At 43.9% G+C, this 18,706-nt stretch overlaps 1 protein-coding gene across 2 annotated transcripts in view; it reads right to left on the bottom strand.

The window, feature by feature from the left end:
* CNTNAP2 (contactin associated protein 2) overlaps nt 1-18,706 on the bottom strand; it is a 2,031,041-nt gene that overhangs the window by 13,966 nt on the left and 1,998,369 nt on the right. For both annotated transcript variants that reach the window (XM_027574309.2, XM_027574310.1), the window contains exon 22: nt 15,645-15,884. In XM_027574309.2, the coding sequence (XP_027430110.1) occupies nt 15,645-15,884 (240 nt within the window). The remainder of the gene's footprint in view (nt 1-15,644; nt 15,885-18,706) is intronic.

Raw genomic sequence — 18,706 nt, 5'->3', positions numbered from 1 at the left:
AAGAACTCCTTCCGAGAAACTTGGTTTTGCTTGTTTTTGGTATTTTGGCTGAATCATTTGTGTGTTTTCAATGAGTTGTGACAGACACCCCCTGTTCCATTTCCTTTAGTCCTGTTCTTCTCAGTGTTGTGAAAGCTACCGTAGGAACTCCGCTTTAATTTCTGAGTTCGATTCTTTGGTATTTTGAATGTGGAGGGGCAGAGTCTATCACTAGCTAATATTAAGAGCAGTCTCATAAAAAAACAGCCAAGGAGTTAAATAAATAGTTATCTAAGGCATGTCCTTGGAGACCTTTCTGGGTTAAAAAAATTATAATAACAGAAGTTGATTCTCTAAAGCAAGTGTATCGGGGGAAAATATTGTGATATTGGCACCTAGGTTCCTGATGTTACAGCCACATTTGAAGACACATAGGAGAGAAAATAGACATATTTTCCAAAATGCTGGGTTGTCAATTTTTCTGGAATTGATTTGGTTTTTGAAAGAATTCTGGTCTCCTCGCTGCTGGCTCTTGCATGGGTGGAGGCTGTGCCGGGACAGAAGGCAGCCAGCTCAGGGTAGAAGGCCCGTGGCCATAGAGGAACGTGGTGTGTCCAATATTCCAAAGCTCCAGGGCGACTGTCACTGGATGAAATGCTGGGTCACAGTTACAGACTCATTTTCCAAGCCCAGTGAACACAGGGGGTACACAGGGGTCTCAGTTAATACGATTTGTGGTTAATTATTGGCAAAGCATATTAGCAAGAATTGGTTGTCTGCTGAACAGTGCACAGTCTCAGTTTCCAAGGACAGGGTGGCTGAGAACATGAGGATGGGAAGAAACCAGTCATGGTGAACAAACCAAAAACGTGTCTTTTACATCTCCTGATGGATCGGACAGTGGTGGCAGTGGTACCCCTCAGAAGACCAACACCGTCCAGAGACCCTGAAGTCTTGCCTCCAGACTTCTGCTGAGAAACACAACCACGAGGCATCACGCAAATATCAGTGAAGGCTCTGGACTTCCAGAATTTATGGCGTGGAAGCTTAGTGAAAATAACTTTCTTATCACCCGAAATCTACCCAAGAGATGAGTTTCATCATTTGTGAGAATATTTAGGCACATTGAATCATTTGAGAAATCATGGAAGAATGAATGTATCCTTTGACTCCCCCTTTATGGAAATTTCTAGTAAATTCAAAGGCCATAATTTGTGGAAAGCTTTTTGGAAACGAATATTACTGATCTGCTTTTGTCATCATCATATGTCTTTTGAGGTAGCACAGTGAATAATAAAATGCATTTTAAAAAACATTTAATCTGCTATAACATCTATATCTTGACTTGCAAAAAATGCAGTCTTCTGTTTCAGATGATGAATATGCTCCTGTTCTCTATGGACTGGCTCTGTCAAGATCCACATGGTTTGGGAAGACCTCCTTTGTAGGAGGTCTGTGTTGTAACAGCTATCTCATCAAAATGTAAAATGGACCCTTTTTATCCCTAAGAGTTCAGAAACCAGTATACAGAGGAGGAGGGTTTCTGAGAACCCAGTGGTGTACACCCAGAGCACAGCCTGCTGACTGGGTGCTGGCTCCGCTGTGGTTTATTAGAAGGGGAGAGTGTGCAAACCTAAAGTGCTTTTAAAAATTAATTCTGCACATATTTTAAGTCTCTTATCAATGCCCAGTTGGGCTCTTGCTTTTGAAATACTCTTTTCAGCTGCATTAGCACAAGTGAAAATTAATAATTCCAATCCCAAGACAACGCCTTTTCTTTCAAGAAGGCTGACCTCATAAAACTGAATGTACAACTCTCATGCTAGATATGTCTGCTGTCTTTTGAACCGTTCTCTTCTCGAATTGACCTCGGATCTCAGAAGAAAACTGTCTTTGCTTGTTGGCAGGTGGAGTGACTAAGGGTCATCAAAGAGAACCTTGTACAACAAATTAAAGCTTCCCAGCGTTTCCCACAAATAGATTTCTCCTCAGTGCTGGCTCATATCATTATCGAGATGTGACAAACTTCCAGCACAAGCCACAGCTCTTCTCATTCATGTCAACAGAGTGTGAAAAAATATTTAATTGGCTCTAGTCGTCTTGGGGATGACTTATTCCACATCGAAAAAGAGAAACCGGGAAGAAAAAGGAAAGTGTATTTAGTAGCAGGGATTTCACCTCTAGAGATACAGATTATGATTTCGGACTTCTGCATTATGTTTAAGGGCTGACAGGAGGCAGGAACGAAATTCTGAATGGGAACTGGAATTCTTTGACATTTAAATTTAAAATTTCTTTTGAGAGGAAGGAAAAGTGGGAAAAGTACTGAATCTGGAGTGAGTATACCTGACCTTTAAGACCTGGTAACACTATTTCCTGTGTAGTTTTGAGCGAGGTGCTGTGAACACTGGGGCCACTGGCTCGGGCTTGACTGCACGTTAAGAATCTCTGGGGACAGGAGCAGGCATCGGGGAGTTTTAGAAAGGTCCCCCGCTGATGCTGATGTGCCACCAGGGCTAAGCTAGTCATGCTGCAGCCACTCAGGTGTTCACCGAGGGAATGAATGCATTTATTTTGTGAGTCGATTTTTCTTACCTCTAAAAGGTGGCTGATAACGTCCAAACATACCACACAGGCCCACCGCCAGGAGAAAACAAAACCAGGCGCCGAAAGCATTTTAGCCATTAAAGTGACTCACAAATCTAAGCTTTCATTTCTGTCTTTATCCTTCCCAGCTTTCTAAAAGTTAAAATTCCCAAGTAATTTCTTGAAAACCACTTTTAGCCTTTCCAAGGGGGACATTTCAGAGCAACCTGTCTCCATCTCCATGTTTAAAATAATTGCAACCACATCAATATCGATTTTTATGTACATTTACAGTTTAACATCAAGTTGATTTTACTTTTTTTTCCCCCCAAAGCCTTCTGGGGTTGCTCTCAGGTAGAAACTCAGCAGCAGAATCAAGAATGCCCCTGGGTCTTTAGACATTTCTGGGTAGTCTGTGCAGAGCCTGGGGAATCAACCAAAGATCTCTTCAAGCGAGAAAAACAACTTATCACCTATTTGTTACTGGGGTTTAGAGTGACTTTCTTCTGAGAAGTGGATGGCGTTGGGTCAAACACTTCATCTGGATAACGTTTCTGCAACTTCTGAAATCATAGGCAAGGACACAGGCCCTGAATTCTCAGCGAAGGCAGAACTAGCATTTCCCGGGGGGTTGGGGTGGGAGCGGGGGGATTCCCTTGGGAGAATTCACTGACAACAGTCTTTCCGAGTGACAAGTCCGTAAAGGAAGTAACGCCAGATTCATCTGGAAGATGCTGCACTCCCCTGAATGGCTCCCCGGGGGATGGACAGATGTTCCAAGACACACTGCTGTAGGAAGGGTCAGACAGGGGTCTGATGGAGCCTATGTCAGGCTCTGACCTCCCCGGACAACGCTGAGCTCAAATCTGCCTCATTTTTGTGGGCTTCTTGTAACGTTTCTACAGCACTGGAAGGAGGCAAAAATGAACAGTGGGACCCGCGGGCATCAGTGGTTCTGCTGTCAACGGAGAAGTCACCATAGCAACGCGCCCAGTGTTCCCCGCCCTTCCCAGCCCCATGTGACCGCTACGGAGCCGAGAGGCTGGCCAGGCACAGAACTACGAGAGCCGGGGCTCTACGGATGGGGCCAGGTGCAGTGGGGTCGGACGGTGCAGAGCACAGAGACAAGACCAACAGAATCCTAACCTCCTTGGCTTTCAAATCTACCGTGAGGGACAAAGGAGAAGAGCGGTAGAGGAAAATCGGACTGAAAGAGAAGCCCACAGGAGGGAGGAAAGAAGGGCTGACACGTGGCCCCAAAGCTGGATGTTTGAGCCCCTTCTGATTTTTCCACAGTGGCGTTCTGGAGAGCTAGACAGTCTTAGTTAGGAAAGAATGGAATCCTTGGGCGGCAGCTCCCCGCCCCGCCGCCCCCAACCTAGTCAGGCACAGGATCCAGTAGGGAGCAGCATGGGTGCGGAGGGGCTGGTATGTAGGGGTGGGGCTGAAGGCGGGGGTGAGGGAGGAGGTGTCTCCCTGCTGCACCTCAGCCTACTTGCATCCCTCATTTCTTCATCTCTGGCCCCCCCCACTGCTTTGCAAAATGCAAGCCTCCCAGATCTGTTCTTCCAGGGACAAGAGGCTGTAGCAAGTCAGCTGGTCTCCAGAGGCTTTTCAGGTGCCTTAGATAAAAATATTTATGCCAAGACATTGCCTCTGGGAGGTGAGGTCAGAAGTGAGTGTTGGGCTTGGAGCTTAGATTTGGTAACTTTGGTTCACATGCGTCTGTAAGAGGATGTCATACACCAACAATGAAAACGAGATCATTAAACATTCAAATTACAAAGTTGAAGAGCAGTGAATATACATTTAAAGAAGTCAAGATAAAAGCAAGTGGTAAGAGAAAACAGAAAAATGATAGAACTAATAAATAAATCCAGAGCTGGTTCTTTGAAAAAACAAAAACAAAACAAGTCAGATAATCTAATCAAGAAGAAAAGGGGGAAAACCTAAACCTGGTATAAAACATCTGAATGAGAAATTTTCTGGAGAATGGAAATTTATTATAAAAACTTATTTTGTTCAACTATGGAAATGAATTTGAAAACCTAGATTAAAAGCACAAATGTCTGGGAAAATATAATAGAAATTATTATAGATGACAATCTAATTAAACTGGTTATCATAAAATTGAGAATTGTCAAAGAGCTATGCCTGCCGAAAAACAAAACAAAACACAAAGTCTATATATATTTTTTAAGATTTACTTATTTGAGAGAGAGAGGGTGGGGGAAGGGGCAGAGGGTGAGGGAGAGAGAGTCCCAAGCAGACACTACCCTGAGTGTGCAGCCCGACAGGGGGCCCGATCCCACAACCCTGGGATCACGACCTCCCCTGAAACCGAGATTCGGACACTCAACCTACTGCTCCACCTAGGAGCCCCATGGGGTAAGACTATTAAATTTGCAAGGTCCAGGTGATGCTCCAAGGCTACTTTTATCCTTGCCACTCACAGTGAGGTCCGTGGACCCACAGTGTCAACATCACCTGGGGGCTTGTTAGAAATGCAGAATCTCAAATCCCATCTCTGACCTACTGAATCTCATTAATTTCCCCAGGTGATTCTAAGCTCATTAAAGTCTGGATAACACTTGTTTGTTATTCCACTAGTTGGAGGGCAATGGACAAATCCAGCATGGTGTGACTGGGGATCACGAGACTCGAGTCATAGTGTCGGCAGGGCTGAGTTGTCTGGAGGTTCTAAAGAAACATTTGTTTCCAAGCTCGTGCTTGTTGGCAGAACTCTGCCTTTGGGGTTGTAGAACTGAGGTCCCAGTTTCCTTTTTGGCCCGTCTTGAGACTGCTCTCCTTGAGGCCTCCCACATTTCTTGCTGTGTGGCCCCTTATTATGAAGCTGCCATAAGTTTAAAACACAAATCTTCACCCCCACAAAAAAAAAATAAAAGGATGCTACAAACCTATCTCACCCCCAAATTATTAATGTAACAAACAAACAAACAAAAACCAAACCACTAAAAGTTTTAGTAAAATTACTTTAGTTATACCTTGAGAGAATGCCTCTCCATGATCAAATGTGGTTCCTGCTAGGAATGAAAGCCTGGTTCGCTATTTGGAGGTCTATTGCTACAATTCACCCCATTAGTTTATCATAGAAGAGAAAGAACCGGGTCATGTCCATAGATGTTGAAATGGCATTAGATACTATTTAACGCCTAACCCTGATAAGACTTATCAAAACAAGAATCCTTAAGATATCATATGCCCTACAGGAAGCCTTAAGCTATATACACATGTAAGACGTGTTATGTATTAGGAAGAATTCTAAGATGGTCCTTGGTGTGCACATACCTTGTCTCGTTTATATTTAATCAAATATTCATCTGGGTGCTCCTATGAAGGATTTTGCTAATATAATTAGGTGCCGAATTAGCTTACCTTAAGATAGGGAGGGTTTTTTTGTTTTTGTTTTTAATTGCTTCGCCAGAAAGGAGAAACAACTTGGAAATTTACCAGGAAAGGTTTTAAAGTTATATTCATATGAATCTGATATGGAAGGGAAGACATAATAAATGGAAAGACATTCTCTTGCTGGACAGGGAAACATTATTTGCAATTAACTTACACACAAAATTCAATCTCAATAGACATTCTAGAGGATCCCAATGAAATGACTGGAATTCTAACATCACATGGGAAAAGTTAAGTGTGGAAGGATAGAAAAATTCTGAAAAAGAATAAAAGGGAAACCAGCTTTATGAGATATCAAATGCTGTTATAAAAGCTGAATCATTATCACAGCTTGCTACTATCTCATGAAGAGTCAGATCAACCTGACAGATCCGGGAGTCCAGAAGCAGATTCAAAAATAAAGGGCAATTGTGAATATGATAAAGGTACAGGAGAGGATGGAAGCTCAACAAGAAAAAAGTGGGAGTCCTAACTTCTTCCACCCCCATAAATTTTAAGTGGATTAAAAATGTAAATCTTACAGGGGCGCCTGGGTGACTCAGTTGGTGAACCCTTTGACTCCTGATTTCAGCTCAGGTCATGATCTCGGGGTCGTGGGATTAAGCCCCATGTAGGGCTCCACGCTCAGCGTGGAGTCTTCTTGTCCCTCTCCCTCCCCCTCTGTTGCCCCTCCACGTGCGCTGGTGCACCCTCATGCATTCTCTCTCATATCAATCAATCTGCAAAAAATACGTAAATCTTACAAATAAAGTCATTAGAAAAAGATGTGAAATAATTTTTAAAATAATTTCTGAATGGAGAAGGCATGACATAAAACCCAAAAGCCTGAAACACTTTATATTTCACCCTGTAAATTTTAAAGTTTTTACATGGAAAGAACCCCATACAGTCAAAAACTAGAGCTCAAACGAGGAAAACATTCAAATGTAGTAAAATACTAATTTACCTAACATATAAAGAATTCTTATAAGTCAAGTAAGTAGTAAATGACCAACAAATAGGAAAGAATATAAATAATCCTTTGGTCCAAGAATGGAAACAGTCCATGGAGAAATAAATACAAGTACTTGTTAACATATACAGAGAGACTTAATCTCCCTCGTGATTAATGAAATCCAAATTAAAACAATGAAGTTTCATTTTTTCAAGCAAGATCTAGCAAAATTCAAAAGAACAGTATGATGTACTAGGTTGGTGAGCGTGTGGGGAAAGAGACACTCATACCTTCCTGGATTGGAGGTACTGTATCTGTGGAGGGTGACCTAGAACAGCTATCAAAATTAAAAACGCATCCCTCAACCCAACAAAATCATGTGTTCAAAGCCATTCCTTATGGAAACAGAAGACGGGAACAGTGTCAATGACCATTTGATCACAAATCCGTAACTCTGATCTTATACTTGACTGGGGCTTCCATAAATATGCTTGGCACTTCTACAGAAAAGGGGTATTTGGACCGTTTGCAGGAAAAGTACACATTAGAAAAGGGGGTGATAATCGTTCATGCACTTGAATAAATGGGTACTGTTTCGGTCACCGAAGGGAACAAAAAACACAAAAGATAATAAAAAGATTAGGTATCAGAGACTGAATGCATTAATCATGCAATCTTAGCATAAGAATGAAAACAGGGATCTGCTCAGAAAGAATTAAGATGTAATTGTAAGAGCTGGAACGATTATTTTAAGTGCTTGCAGGTGGTAAAGAAAACCAACTACCGGCTTGTAATTATGGAGGAAGCTGAATAGATACGTGCAGCTTTAAAATGTTCATTATATCCATGAAGATACAAAAATATTTTATCTTCAGACGGTAGAAAGGAAATTTGGAATAAAGACAAGAAATCAAGTCATTAAAAATCATGGACGTGGAGGTAGGGGCGCTTTTAGAAATCAACTTGCTGTTTCCAGGGGTAAAGGACCTCGGAGGGGGGCAGCCTCAGCCCCCCCAGCCAGGCCCCGGGGGACTGTATTCTGGGATCTAACAGGTGTAGGGCAGTTACACTGAGCCAGCCCAGGGACCACAGTCCATCTAGTTCCCAGTTTATTTGGGAGAAGAACCACGTTCTTAAGAGGGCCGGTTTTTCAATCGTTCTTCGAACCTGAGTGAATCCACTGGACAAGTTTTGGTTTGGATCTCCTGGATTCCTGACAACCCGTGACCTTGGGTCCGGGGTGGGGGGCGCTGCGGATCAGTCTGTGTTAACTGATTTAGGACTCTGCATGCCCTGCCTGCTTCCCTCCAGGGGTTGTGAGGATTCTGGTCAGAAGACTCTCGGGATCAGGTATGGGTTCACTTTAGGGTGGGAGCCCAGTGGCTCCTGGGTGGAGTGGGTACTAGGAGTTTGGCGGCCAGCACCTTCCAGAGGCCCATTCCTCAGGGCCTCTCCAGGGTAGGATGAACCTGTCACGTCCCGTGTGCCTGTGCAGAGAATATAACCTGGATGTACTAGGAATCTTGCAAGATAGTAACCAGTCATAATCTTTCTAACTAGAGGATCCGCAGGGAATGAAATCTTACATCTTAAAGTGCCTTGCCTACGTTAATCTGTATTTTAAAAATTTATTTGAGGGGGCAGAGAAGCAGAGGGAAAGGGAGAGAGACTTCCAAGCTGACTCTCCACTGAGCGTGGAGCCCGAGGTTCGGCTCAGTCCTACAACCCAGAGATCATGACCTGAGCAGAAACCAAGAGCCAGACACTTAACTGACTGAGCCACCCAGGCACCCCTCTATGTTAATATTTTTAAAAAAGATCCTAGGATGTGGCCTTTGGTCTGATGTATTTGGTATCAAATATCATGAATGTGATAAAACACCCCAACACTTGATATGCACGCCTCATAAAACAGCTTGAGGTACAGTTTGGAGTTGTTACTTAGTGCAGAAATTTATGGCATCAGACTCCTGGATTTATTTTTTCTGGTGTTTGTTTTGTTTTTGTAGTTTACAGAACGTACATTGCCTTCTGCAGTTGTCTTTCTGCTGGCAAATCCAGGCCATTTTAAGGATATAAGATTCTCTGAATTTGACAAAAAGAAAACAGAGCCCATAATCCTGAGAGGTAAATCACAGCAATTGCCTGGTGCTCTGTGACCTTTAAATAAACCAGAACTCAGGGCTGGGGTTTGCTTTTTCTACCTTGTAACTGCCGTTCTAAAAATATTCTAATGACCATAATGATGTGCTTTAGAAACGGGCTGTACCTGTTATCAAAGGGGGGGAAAACTACGTGGAAAGAAAGACTGGATGTTTCTAATACCATAGAATTGGTTTAAATCAAATCCACATCATTTGATCATTTTCCCCTCTAAAAAACGCACCCTATATACACAATGGAATATTATGCAGCCATCCAAAGGAATGAGATCTTGCCATTTGCAACGACGTGGGTGGAACTGGAGGGTGTTATGCTGAGTGAAATAAGTCAATCAGAGAAAGACATGTATCCTATGATCTCACTGATATGAGGAATTCTTAATCTCAGGAAACAAACTGAGGGTTGCTGGAGTGGTGGGGGGTGGGAGAGACGGGGTGGCTGGGTGATAGACATTGGGGAGGGTATGTGCTATGGTGAGCGCTGTGAATTGTGCAAGACTGTTGAATCACAGATCTGTACCTCTGAAACAAATAATGCAATATATGTTAAGAAAAAAAAAACAGAAGATAGCAGGAGAGGAAGAATGAAGGGGAGTAAATCGGAGGGGGAGATGAACCATGAGAGACGACTGACTCTGAAGAACAAACTGAGGGTTCTAGAGGGGAGGGGGTGGGGGGACGGGTTAGCCTGGTGATGGGTATTAAAGAGGGCACGTTCTGCGTGGAGCACTGGGTGTTATACGCAAACAATGAATCATGGAACACCGCATCAAAAACTAATGATGTAATGTATGGTGATTAACATAACAATAAAAATTTAAAGAAAAAAACACACACTCTACCAGCCCCACGCTAGGCCCTTGTGTTTGTGATGCTCCTGCCCTAACTGTCCAGTGTTTTCCAAACTCCAATCATGTGGGGACCAGCTTCACCTTTTTTGCCAAATCCATGGAAAACCTAATTGCTATTTATTTACTTATTTTCACTAAATTGACCCAATTTTCTTATTTAAATAAATGCATTGATTATACTTTATATCCCTCCTGAGTAATTCCATTGCCGGTCAAGCTTGTTTTTATTTTTTAATTTTTTTTATGAAAGACTGAATAGCAAGGGTGGGAGAGGTGCTAAAGGCATGCCAGAACCCAGAGGAGATTTTCTCTTGGACAGGATTAGAAGGACTGAAAGAGAAGTGAACAGGAAATAACTTATTATGTAACGCTGTGTCTATCTTTTTCCCATAATGATCTGGTGACCCCCTATCAAGGCCACCATGTTTCATTGCTCCAGAAGCCATAGACTGCAATGCAAATGACATCCCTTAGAGTTAGGCAGTGCACAGCCTGACCAACTGTAAATGCCCCTCACTTTGGAAAACATTGACAGAGCCCAAAAGGCTTTACAGAGGTAAAGAGCAGCTTAGTTAGTAGTGTCAGATCTGATGACTCGAAGCCAGCATACCTTGGAATACACTTTTTGTTTTATCCTTTGGTATCATCTAAGATAAAAGGAAGAAATGCAAGAGAGCAGAAAGAACACAAGGTTTAGGAGTGGCTATCTTGAATTCTAATTTCTAGGTCTCTGCAAAGCAAATGTCCTGGTGTGAGTATGAAGTGAGTAGCCCTAGTTCATCATTAAGATACTTTTACTACTAAGGCCATAGGACTCCCTATTCTTCATAAATGTACTTCCTTTTTTTTAAATTTTTAAAAAATTTTATTTATTTGACAGAGAGCGAGCGAGCGCAAGCAGGGGGAGCAGAAGGCAGAGGGAGAGGGAGAAGCCGGCTCCCCGAGGAGCAGGGAGCCTGATGCGGGGCTGGATCCCAGGACCCTGGGATCATGACCTGAGCTGAAAGCAGAAGCTTAACCGACTGAACCACCCAGGCGCCCCTTCTCCTTGATTTTAAAGCTGCATTTTTTCCCCCTGATATCCTTTCAAATTAAGTTTGCAGCTCATTCAAAAAATGGAGAAATAATTTGCAGGCACTTCTATAAGGATGCCCTTTCCTGAGAGCCCGGAGTCTGGCCCCACACTGTGGATTTCTTGTTTGTTTGTTTTCAGTCTGTTTCTCTAGTTATAAGTAGGCAGACCGGCTCTCCTCAAGTTTAGATAAAACTTCTTTATCGGGGTGAGCTTCCTAACAAAATAAATGGTCAGAGGAGCCCAGCCTTTTGTAAGCTTGTTGCTACAGCCTTTTAATTTGTGATTTTGCCACATAAAGGCCTCACTGTTTTTCATAAACTGTTTTTTTTTTTTCATTATCTGGCTGTTTAATTTTCTTGTCTTCTGGTAACCTTACTTCAAAGGGCTTACCAAGGGGGCTGTTAGTAAGCGTCTGTCTTATTTGATGAGTGAGTCTCAGCCTTGACTACCCATTGGAATCATCGGGGGAGGGATGCCATCTATGAACACCTGTTTCTTCTCTCCAGAATGTTTGTCTTAATGGGTCAGGCGTGCAGCCTGGATATCAGGATTTGTCAAAGCTGACTAGGTAATTCAAAGGTGGTCTGAGATCGAGAATCACAGCACTAGATTCGTGTTTCCAACTTTAAAGTGCACATAAGTCACCTGGGGATCTTGCTAAAATGTAGATGCTGATTCGGTGCATCTGAGTTAGGGGCCTGAGATTCTGCATTTTGAACAAGCTTCCGGGACCACACTTTCCGAGGCACCAGATCGATCAATCTACTTCCAACTGTCCTTTTTTCAAAGCAGGACTCATTAGCACGCACCTTCATTCTTGTCCTGTCTGATCCCTACACAGACTCAGGTAACACATGACTTATAGGCAGCGATGGTTATTTTTGTGTATATATTGTTGTTTTGTTTCTGAATATCTGATAGCACAGATTCTTATTCTCTCTCCATATGAAAATTTATCTGATAAAAGAAAAAGGCTCCCAAAGAGTAGGGTGCACTTGCTGATGTGGGGGTCCGCTTAGAACCCCAGAGTTGGTATGAAGATGATTTTAAGCTGAGGACATTTGGGTTCCACAGCTGCAGAAAGAAATCTTTTTGGAACTTCCTTTAGCTGACTGAAAGTGGAGACTTCTGGGAAATGAGACTGCTATCCTCTCTTCTGGGTGGCTGTTACTCCCAGGAAGGAGACAGAGAGTAAGGGTACCATAAGTGCTCTCTCCAGGGGACTTCTGTGGCCTTGAAGAGGACAGAAAGACCATTCATAGCTGCACGAACAAGCATTATCACACACTTTCTTAGCTCCTGTTTTGTTTTCTTTTAGAAACCCACGTTCTTCCCATAGAGGCCTTTTCTCCTCGTTCCCTTTTCTCTACTATGTAAGGCATTTAAGCAAGTAACCATTTATTGAGCTACTTCTCCTGTAAGCTCCTGTATGCACAGGAATACATTTTTTTCTCCTGTTCATCTGCCTTTTATCAGTTTTTTTAGATGCGGGAGGGGCAGAAGGAGAGGGAGAGAGAATCCTAAGCTGGGTGTGGAGCCTGACTTGGGGCTCGACCTCATGACCCTGAGATCATGACCTGAGCCGAAACCAGAGTCAGATGCTTAACCAACTGAGCCACCCAGGAGCTCTTGCCTTTTATCAGTTTAATTTGCAGGCCCCTGGATGCAGAACATAAGAGAATAGAGGAAAAGTTCTTCCTCCCTGACACTATCAAGTAACCTTCCTTTATCTCTTTCTCTGTTGCCTGTCCAGCCCTCCACTCCCATTCTCTCGTTTTCTTAAAAGAAAAAAAAAATCCAGTCATGTTATCTAAATAAGCCTTCTGCCTCATAGTTCATAAGCTGTTTTCTGTCCCTTTAATAAAGTTCATGAGACAGACACACATAAATAAGCCTTCTGCCTCATAGTTCATAAGCTGTTTTCTGTCCCTTTAATAAAGTTCATGAGACAGACACACATACTCCTTTATAAGCATTCCCCCACATATGGAAATGGCTGGTGGGGAGGTCGATGCAGTGGCCAGTCAACACCAGGTGAGGGCTCTGCTCAATGCAAGTGGCAATTCTCTGCAAATGGACCTTATGTGACAGTACAACCATAATATCTGGGGTACCGATATTTGATTTAAACATTGAGGGGTGCCTGGGTGACTCAGTTGGTTAAGCATCTTGCCTTTGGCTCACGTCATGATCTCAGGGTCCTGGGACTGAGCCCCGTGTGGGGCTCCTGGCTCAGTGGGGAGTCTGCTTCTCCCTCTCCCTCTGCCCCTCCCTCTGTGCCCATGGGCACTCTCTCTTTCTCTCCCTCAAATAATAAATAAAATATTAAAAAAATAAACACTGAATAATAACAGACATGTTCCCTACCTACATTTTCACTGTTTCAATCACAAGAATGAAACTGTCCCATGTAAAGCATGATTTTTTAAAAAAATCAATGAACTCAAACGGTCTAGCCCCTACAACTGCATCCCTCAGACCATAAAGCAAATACTTTGCTAATTAAGGCCCAGTGAATGTGAGCTTGCATTGGCCCAGAGTAGCATCTAGAGGTCTTTGAAACTGGCTTCTTGGCAGCCGACATAGACCACACACGCTCATGGCCTCATGCAGGGAGTACCTGGAACAGCATAAGAACTTGCACATTTCAAAGATCATACATTGGCTTGGTCGCTCTGGCATCTGGAGGAATTTATCGGAGAAATCTGTTCCTTTGTAGCCCTGACATATGTCTTTTCTCAGCTTATATTTTCACTCCTACTTTTCTACTTTCGGCATTAGGAACGCTTTCCTTTGTTCAAGGCAGCCCATGAGGAAAAAACCAGCCTGCTGTGTAATCCTAACAATATTCATGAAAGAGAATTCTTTATAAGTACCCTTGGCACACAGCACCCCTCATCATGTTATAGGAATCCATGTGCGAGGAACAAAGAGGATTGTTTAGTCTGTAAATTGGCTATTCTGACAATGGGGCAATTTTGGCTTCTTTCGAAGCTTTGTAAAGCATTGCAGCACGAATCCTGGCAAGCAATCACAACGACAAGAGCTGCACCGAGCATGGGCTGGAATATGTGTAAGGCAATCAGACGCATGATGTTTACATGATGAACTGTTATGAATTCGAAGGTAGGGTGGGGGAGAATTTAGAACCTTGACTGGACATTCAGGCATCATGGCAAATCGCATCTAACATCATAATAACCACATTGTAAATATTATTGCTGCTAAACTTTTTACAAGCTTGCTACATGTCTATAACCAAGCCAAGTGCCTTCAGTATGTCATCCCACATAGAATTCTGGGAACTGGGTCTTCTTATCGCCATTAAAAAAAAAAAAGATTTTATTTATTTCAGAGAGAGAGAGAGAGAGAGAGCATGCATGAGCAGGGGGAGCAGCAGAGGGAGAGAAAGAAGTAGATTCCCTGCTGAGCAGGGAGCCTGATGCGGGGCTCGATCCCACGAGCCTGGGATCATGACCTGCACTGAAGGCAGCCGCTTAACCGACTGAGCCACCCAGGTGCCCCAGTCACCTTATCTCCATTTTATTCACAAGGAAGCCAAGGAACAAGATCAGGAAACACGCCCATGTTTTTTAATCTGCTAATGAGACAGGGAGAGTAATGGAGCTGCATTGCCTCCATTGTCCCCTTCCCGTGTTTACATGTTGCTCTGGAGATGCACGGACTGTTAGAATTGGAGGTCACGTAGAGATCACAGCCCACTCTTCACCTTGGAGGTGACAACGCAGAGGCCTGGAGAGGTGGCCCAAGGTCAGGCTGGGTAGAGCAAAGAGTAAGACCTATGGCTCTCCGCCACTCGACGTCATGGGCATGCTGAATTTGCTCCCAATTAATTTTGCAGCCAAGAGCCATAACCTTTCATTGTAGGCTTATGCTTTCCAGTTACATGTCTTATCACCTGCAGGAGTGGGACTAAATCCCCAGAGTCCTGTAAGCTTAAATGCACCTCTTAAAAAAAATCTGGAAGCCTTTGGGATTATTCACATACATACAGGGTCGGGAGATGGATCTCTTCGTTGCTATAGGTAAATCTTTCCTGGGGCGCCTGGGTGGCTCAGTCGGTTAAGTGTTGGAATCTTGGTTTCAGCTCAGATCCTGGTCTCGGGGTTGTAAGATCGAGCCGCACGTAGGATACCGTGCTCAGTGCAGAGTTGGCTTAGGACTCTCTTTTCCTCTCCCTCTGCTCCCCTTCACCCCTCTCAAATAAATAATTAAATCTTTAAAAAAAAAAAATCTTTCCCTGATAGTAGACCTTGGACTGTGGGGCCACAGTGAGAGTCCTAGAGGCAACAGCAAACCAGATCGGTCCCAAAGTCACGTCGTAGACATCGGTTTAGGCATCTCCTAATTTCGCTTAAATGAGTTAGAGTCAACAGTTTCCATGTTCTTTACCTTCGCCTTATGTACTTCTGGCTCTGAGCCGGGCTGGCGGTTGTAGCTTTTGAGCACTTGGTATGTGGCTAAGCACTCCTGGGCTCCCACGTTCCCTTGAGCCCTTAGCCCTCCAACAGCCTTACCAGCCTTACTGGCCCTGTTCCTAACCCCATCTTACAGACGATGAAACTGAGGTTTGAAGAAACAAAGACACCTGGCCAATGCCGCCTTACCTGAATCCAAGTGATCTAGGTGCCAGGGGTCGGTGGCGGACGACATGGGGGAGAGGGTCAGCGGGGACGCCCCGCAGTTGGACTCCACCAGCTCGCCCTGGACGTGCACGTGAGCTGAGGCGTTCGTCTGCCTCAAGGCCGCCTTGAGAGGTGCAATCTGGTTGAACTGGACTCTAGAGAGGCACCCAGTGAATCCCGGGGTGTTGTATTTGTGAATCTCTTGGTCAATCTTCCCGGTTTCTAAAAGATAAAGAAAGAGAAAATAAAAGTCTTCTCCCACTCACTGCATTGCAGCTGTAACATAGCCTCGTCTTTGAACGCCTGTGTCCAAATCTTACTCTAGGTTTCAGTTTAAGATGTTATATTCTTTTAGATGAAATACTAAATGACTCGATAAGGCTGAGGGCTGGAGACTTTGCTGCAAACGAACCTCTGTGTTACTAGCGAACATGTAGGGTGAGGAGAATATGACTCTATTGGCTAAAATAAAATGCACACAGGCCTTCCCAATACCTGTGGTATTGTTGACACCGACCACATTCACTGGCTTCTGACTGATCTTTCTCCTTCTCTTTTTCCTCTTACACATATTGAACACGGCCCCCTCCTGGTAAACTATGGTTCCGTTTTGTACCTCATTCTTAACATTCTTCTTCAGAATTCTTTATTTAAAAAAAAAGAAGAGAGTTCCCATAGCCTATAACAGCACATTTTCTTTCTCCAGCATCCATTCCCCGTGGAATTGAGGTTTATAGAATCCCAGCTAGGATCTGATGGATGTTTTGGAAGTCAGGAAACTTTCGCAACTCAATCACAAATATACCTGCGCACTATCCCTACCTCACCCCCCACCCCAGTCTGTGAGTTCGACATCTTCCTAAACTAACATTCAAATTAGAGGGGAATCTGAGTAGAGGTATTTCTAATGTACTGTTTCAATTAATATAACCACACATTGTCTTACCAGTTAGCTCAGTAAAGCCAGTGCCTTTTTGACCCTCTGTCCTGAGTTTTACAATCTATGTAGCAGAAACGAACGTCGAAGGAGTCCTAGATCTTTCTTATGGGTGGTTCTCACAAGTGCGGTTCCGGACCAGCAGCAACAGCATCACCTGGGAACTTGTTAGGAATGCCGGGGGTGGGGGTGGGGTGCTGGCAATCTGGGCTTCCACAAGCCCTCCAGATGACCCTGTGGCCTGCTAAGGCTTGAGAGCCACGGGCATAGGCACTGATTCTGCAGCACTATCAACCCAGGTGGTGGGCAAATGGCCCTTCAGAGAAGAGCAAGGCAACTTGTGTTCTGGATGGGAGATTATGATGACTGTGATGACTGTCTTTTAAAACCAAGGACAAGGGGGCACCTGGGTGACTCAGTCGGTTAAGCGTCTGCCTTCAGCTCAGGTCAGGATCCCAGGGTCCTGGGATTGAACCCCGAATCGGGCTCCCTGCTCAGTGGGGAGCCTGCTTCCTCTAGATCTGCCTCCCGCCGCCCCCCCCCCCCCCCGGCTTGTGCTCTCTCTCTCTCTCTGTCTCTCGCCTACTCTCTTCTCTCAAACAAATAAATAAAGTCTTAAAAAAAAAAAAACAAACCAAGGACAAGGATGTGAGATATTTCCCCTTCCACCTGAACTGTGAAAAACACAGACTTTGGGAAACAGAAGGCTACCTACTTCTTTAAAAAGTTGAAATCCGAGCAGGTGATGTTTCTTACTGAGGAATGAACTCAGGTGAAGTAGTCTTATAAAATTTTACTCCTCATTAAGGAAAGAATAAATCAGTAGAGAAGGGATCTTTTAGGCCTTGGGGCAGAAGTGGATGTGTTGATTACTCATCCTCTTAAAGAAGCAGTTCAGTGACTGACCTGTACTAGCCCAGTGGGAGTTTTGATGAATAGAAGAGATGGGCAGCAAGGAATGGTAATGCTGGGGATTCTAACGGGGCCTTACTCAGCCAAGTACATAAAGAAATTTTACTTAACGATTCTTCATAGTTTTCTCCTGCAGTAAATTTCAGTCTGTGATTGAGCTAGAGCATGTTCCAGTTAGGATGGGGAGGCAGAATGCACCTGTGACCGAACAAAAAAATCCCACAGTCACGATGTCCCCTTGATGACCAGGAAGAGCCTCTGGTCCACTGGCCCCTCCCTGGCTGTTCTCTTCTTCCTCGTCCGCCTTCTCCTCAATAATTGCAGGATTCTTGAATGAATGAATTCATTGATTTTCATTGAAGGAATGAACACAGAGTCAATGATTCAATCTTTGTCTCCTGGTCTCACATCAGAATTCCTTGTTCTGGGTTCACCAACTTGTCTTCCTTGAAGAGAGTTCATATATTTGGTTTCTATCCCCTCCTTCTGGCGACCTGCCTTCCTCTGAAACATGCTGAGGGTTCCATCCAAGGAGACTCAGGGTGATTCTTTGTTACCAGGGTGGGAAGGGAGACCTCAGCTCCCTGCCTTCCCAAATTCCTATCTGGCTCACATCTGTGGTCAAGGCACCAGAACAAGCTGCTGCTTCGTGGCAGGACACCGGGAACAAGCTCACTCCTTCTGCTGCTTCTTGTCCGTAAATGGAGAATTCTTTTTAGCCTGTCTAGCCTTGGAGCAGGGCTCACGAAGGAAGAATTTTGGGGCTGGGAGCTACTGCCATCTGGTGGGACTTCAATTCAGTTTAATTCAATTCAATTCAATCAATTCAATTCATGGCATGTATTCACTGCCTGGTAGCAGTAGCGGGAAGGACATAAATACAGAAATTTATCCCAAGTAGCTCACAGCCTAGCTGGGGAACCAAGCTTGTGAACAACCAAGGACTACAACTGAACAAACGCTGTACAATGATAAGAGTTAACATTTACTGAACCTTTAAAACTAGATGCTTTATACAAATTAGACATTTAATACCCAGAATAACCCTATGGAAAAGGGAGCATTATTATCCCTCTCTCAAAAAACAGACTGTACTGTTTTTATATTCACTTGGATTTTGGCATTTCTAGTCAGGGACTCTATAGAAACGTCATAGTGAGGTTCAAAAGAATTTTTTTAATGGCTATTAGAGACT

Source organism: Zalophus californianus, chromosome 12 (assembly GCF_009762305.2).
Source record: "Zalophus californianus isolate mZalCal1 chromosome 12, mZalCal1.pri.v2, whole genome shotgun sequence".
Classification (NCBI taxonomy): domain Eukaryota; kingdom Metazoa; phylum Chordata; class Mammalia; order Carnivora; family Otariidae; genus Zalophus; species Zalophus californianus.
Note: the sequence above shows the minus strand (reverse complement) of the source record. Positions and strands in the feature narration are given on the sequence as shown.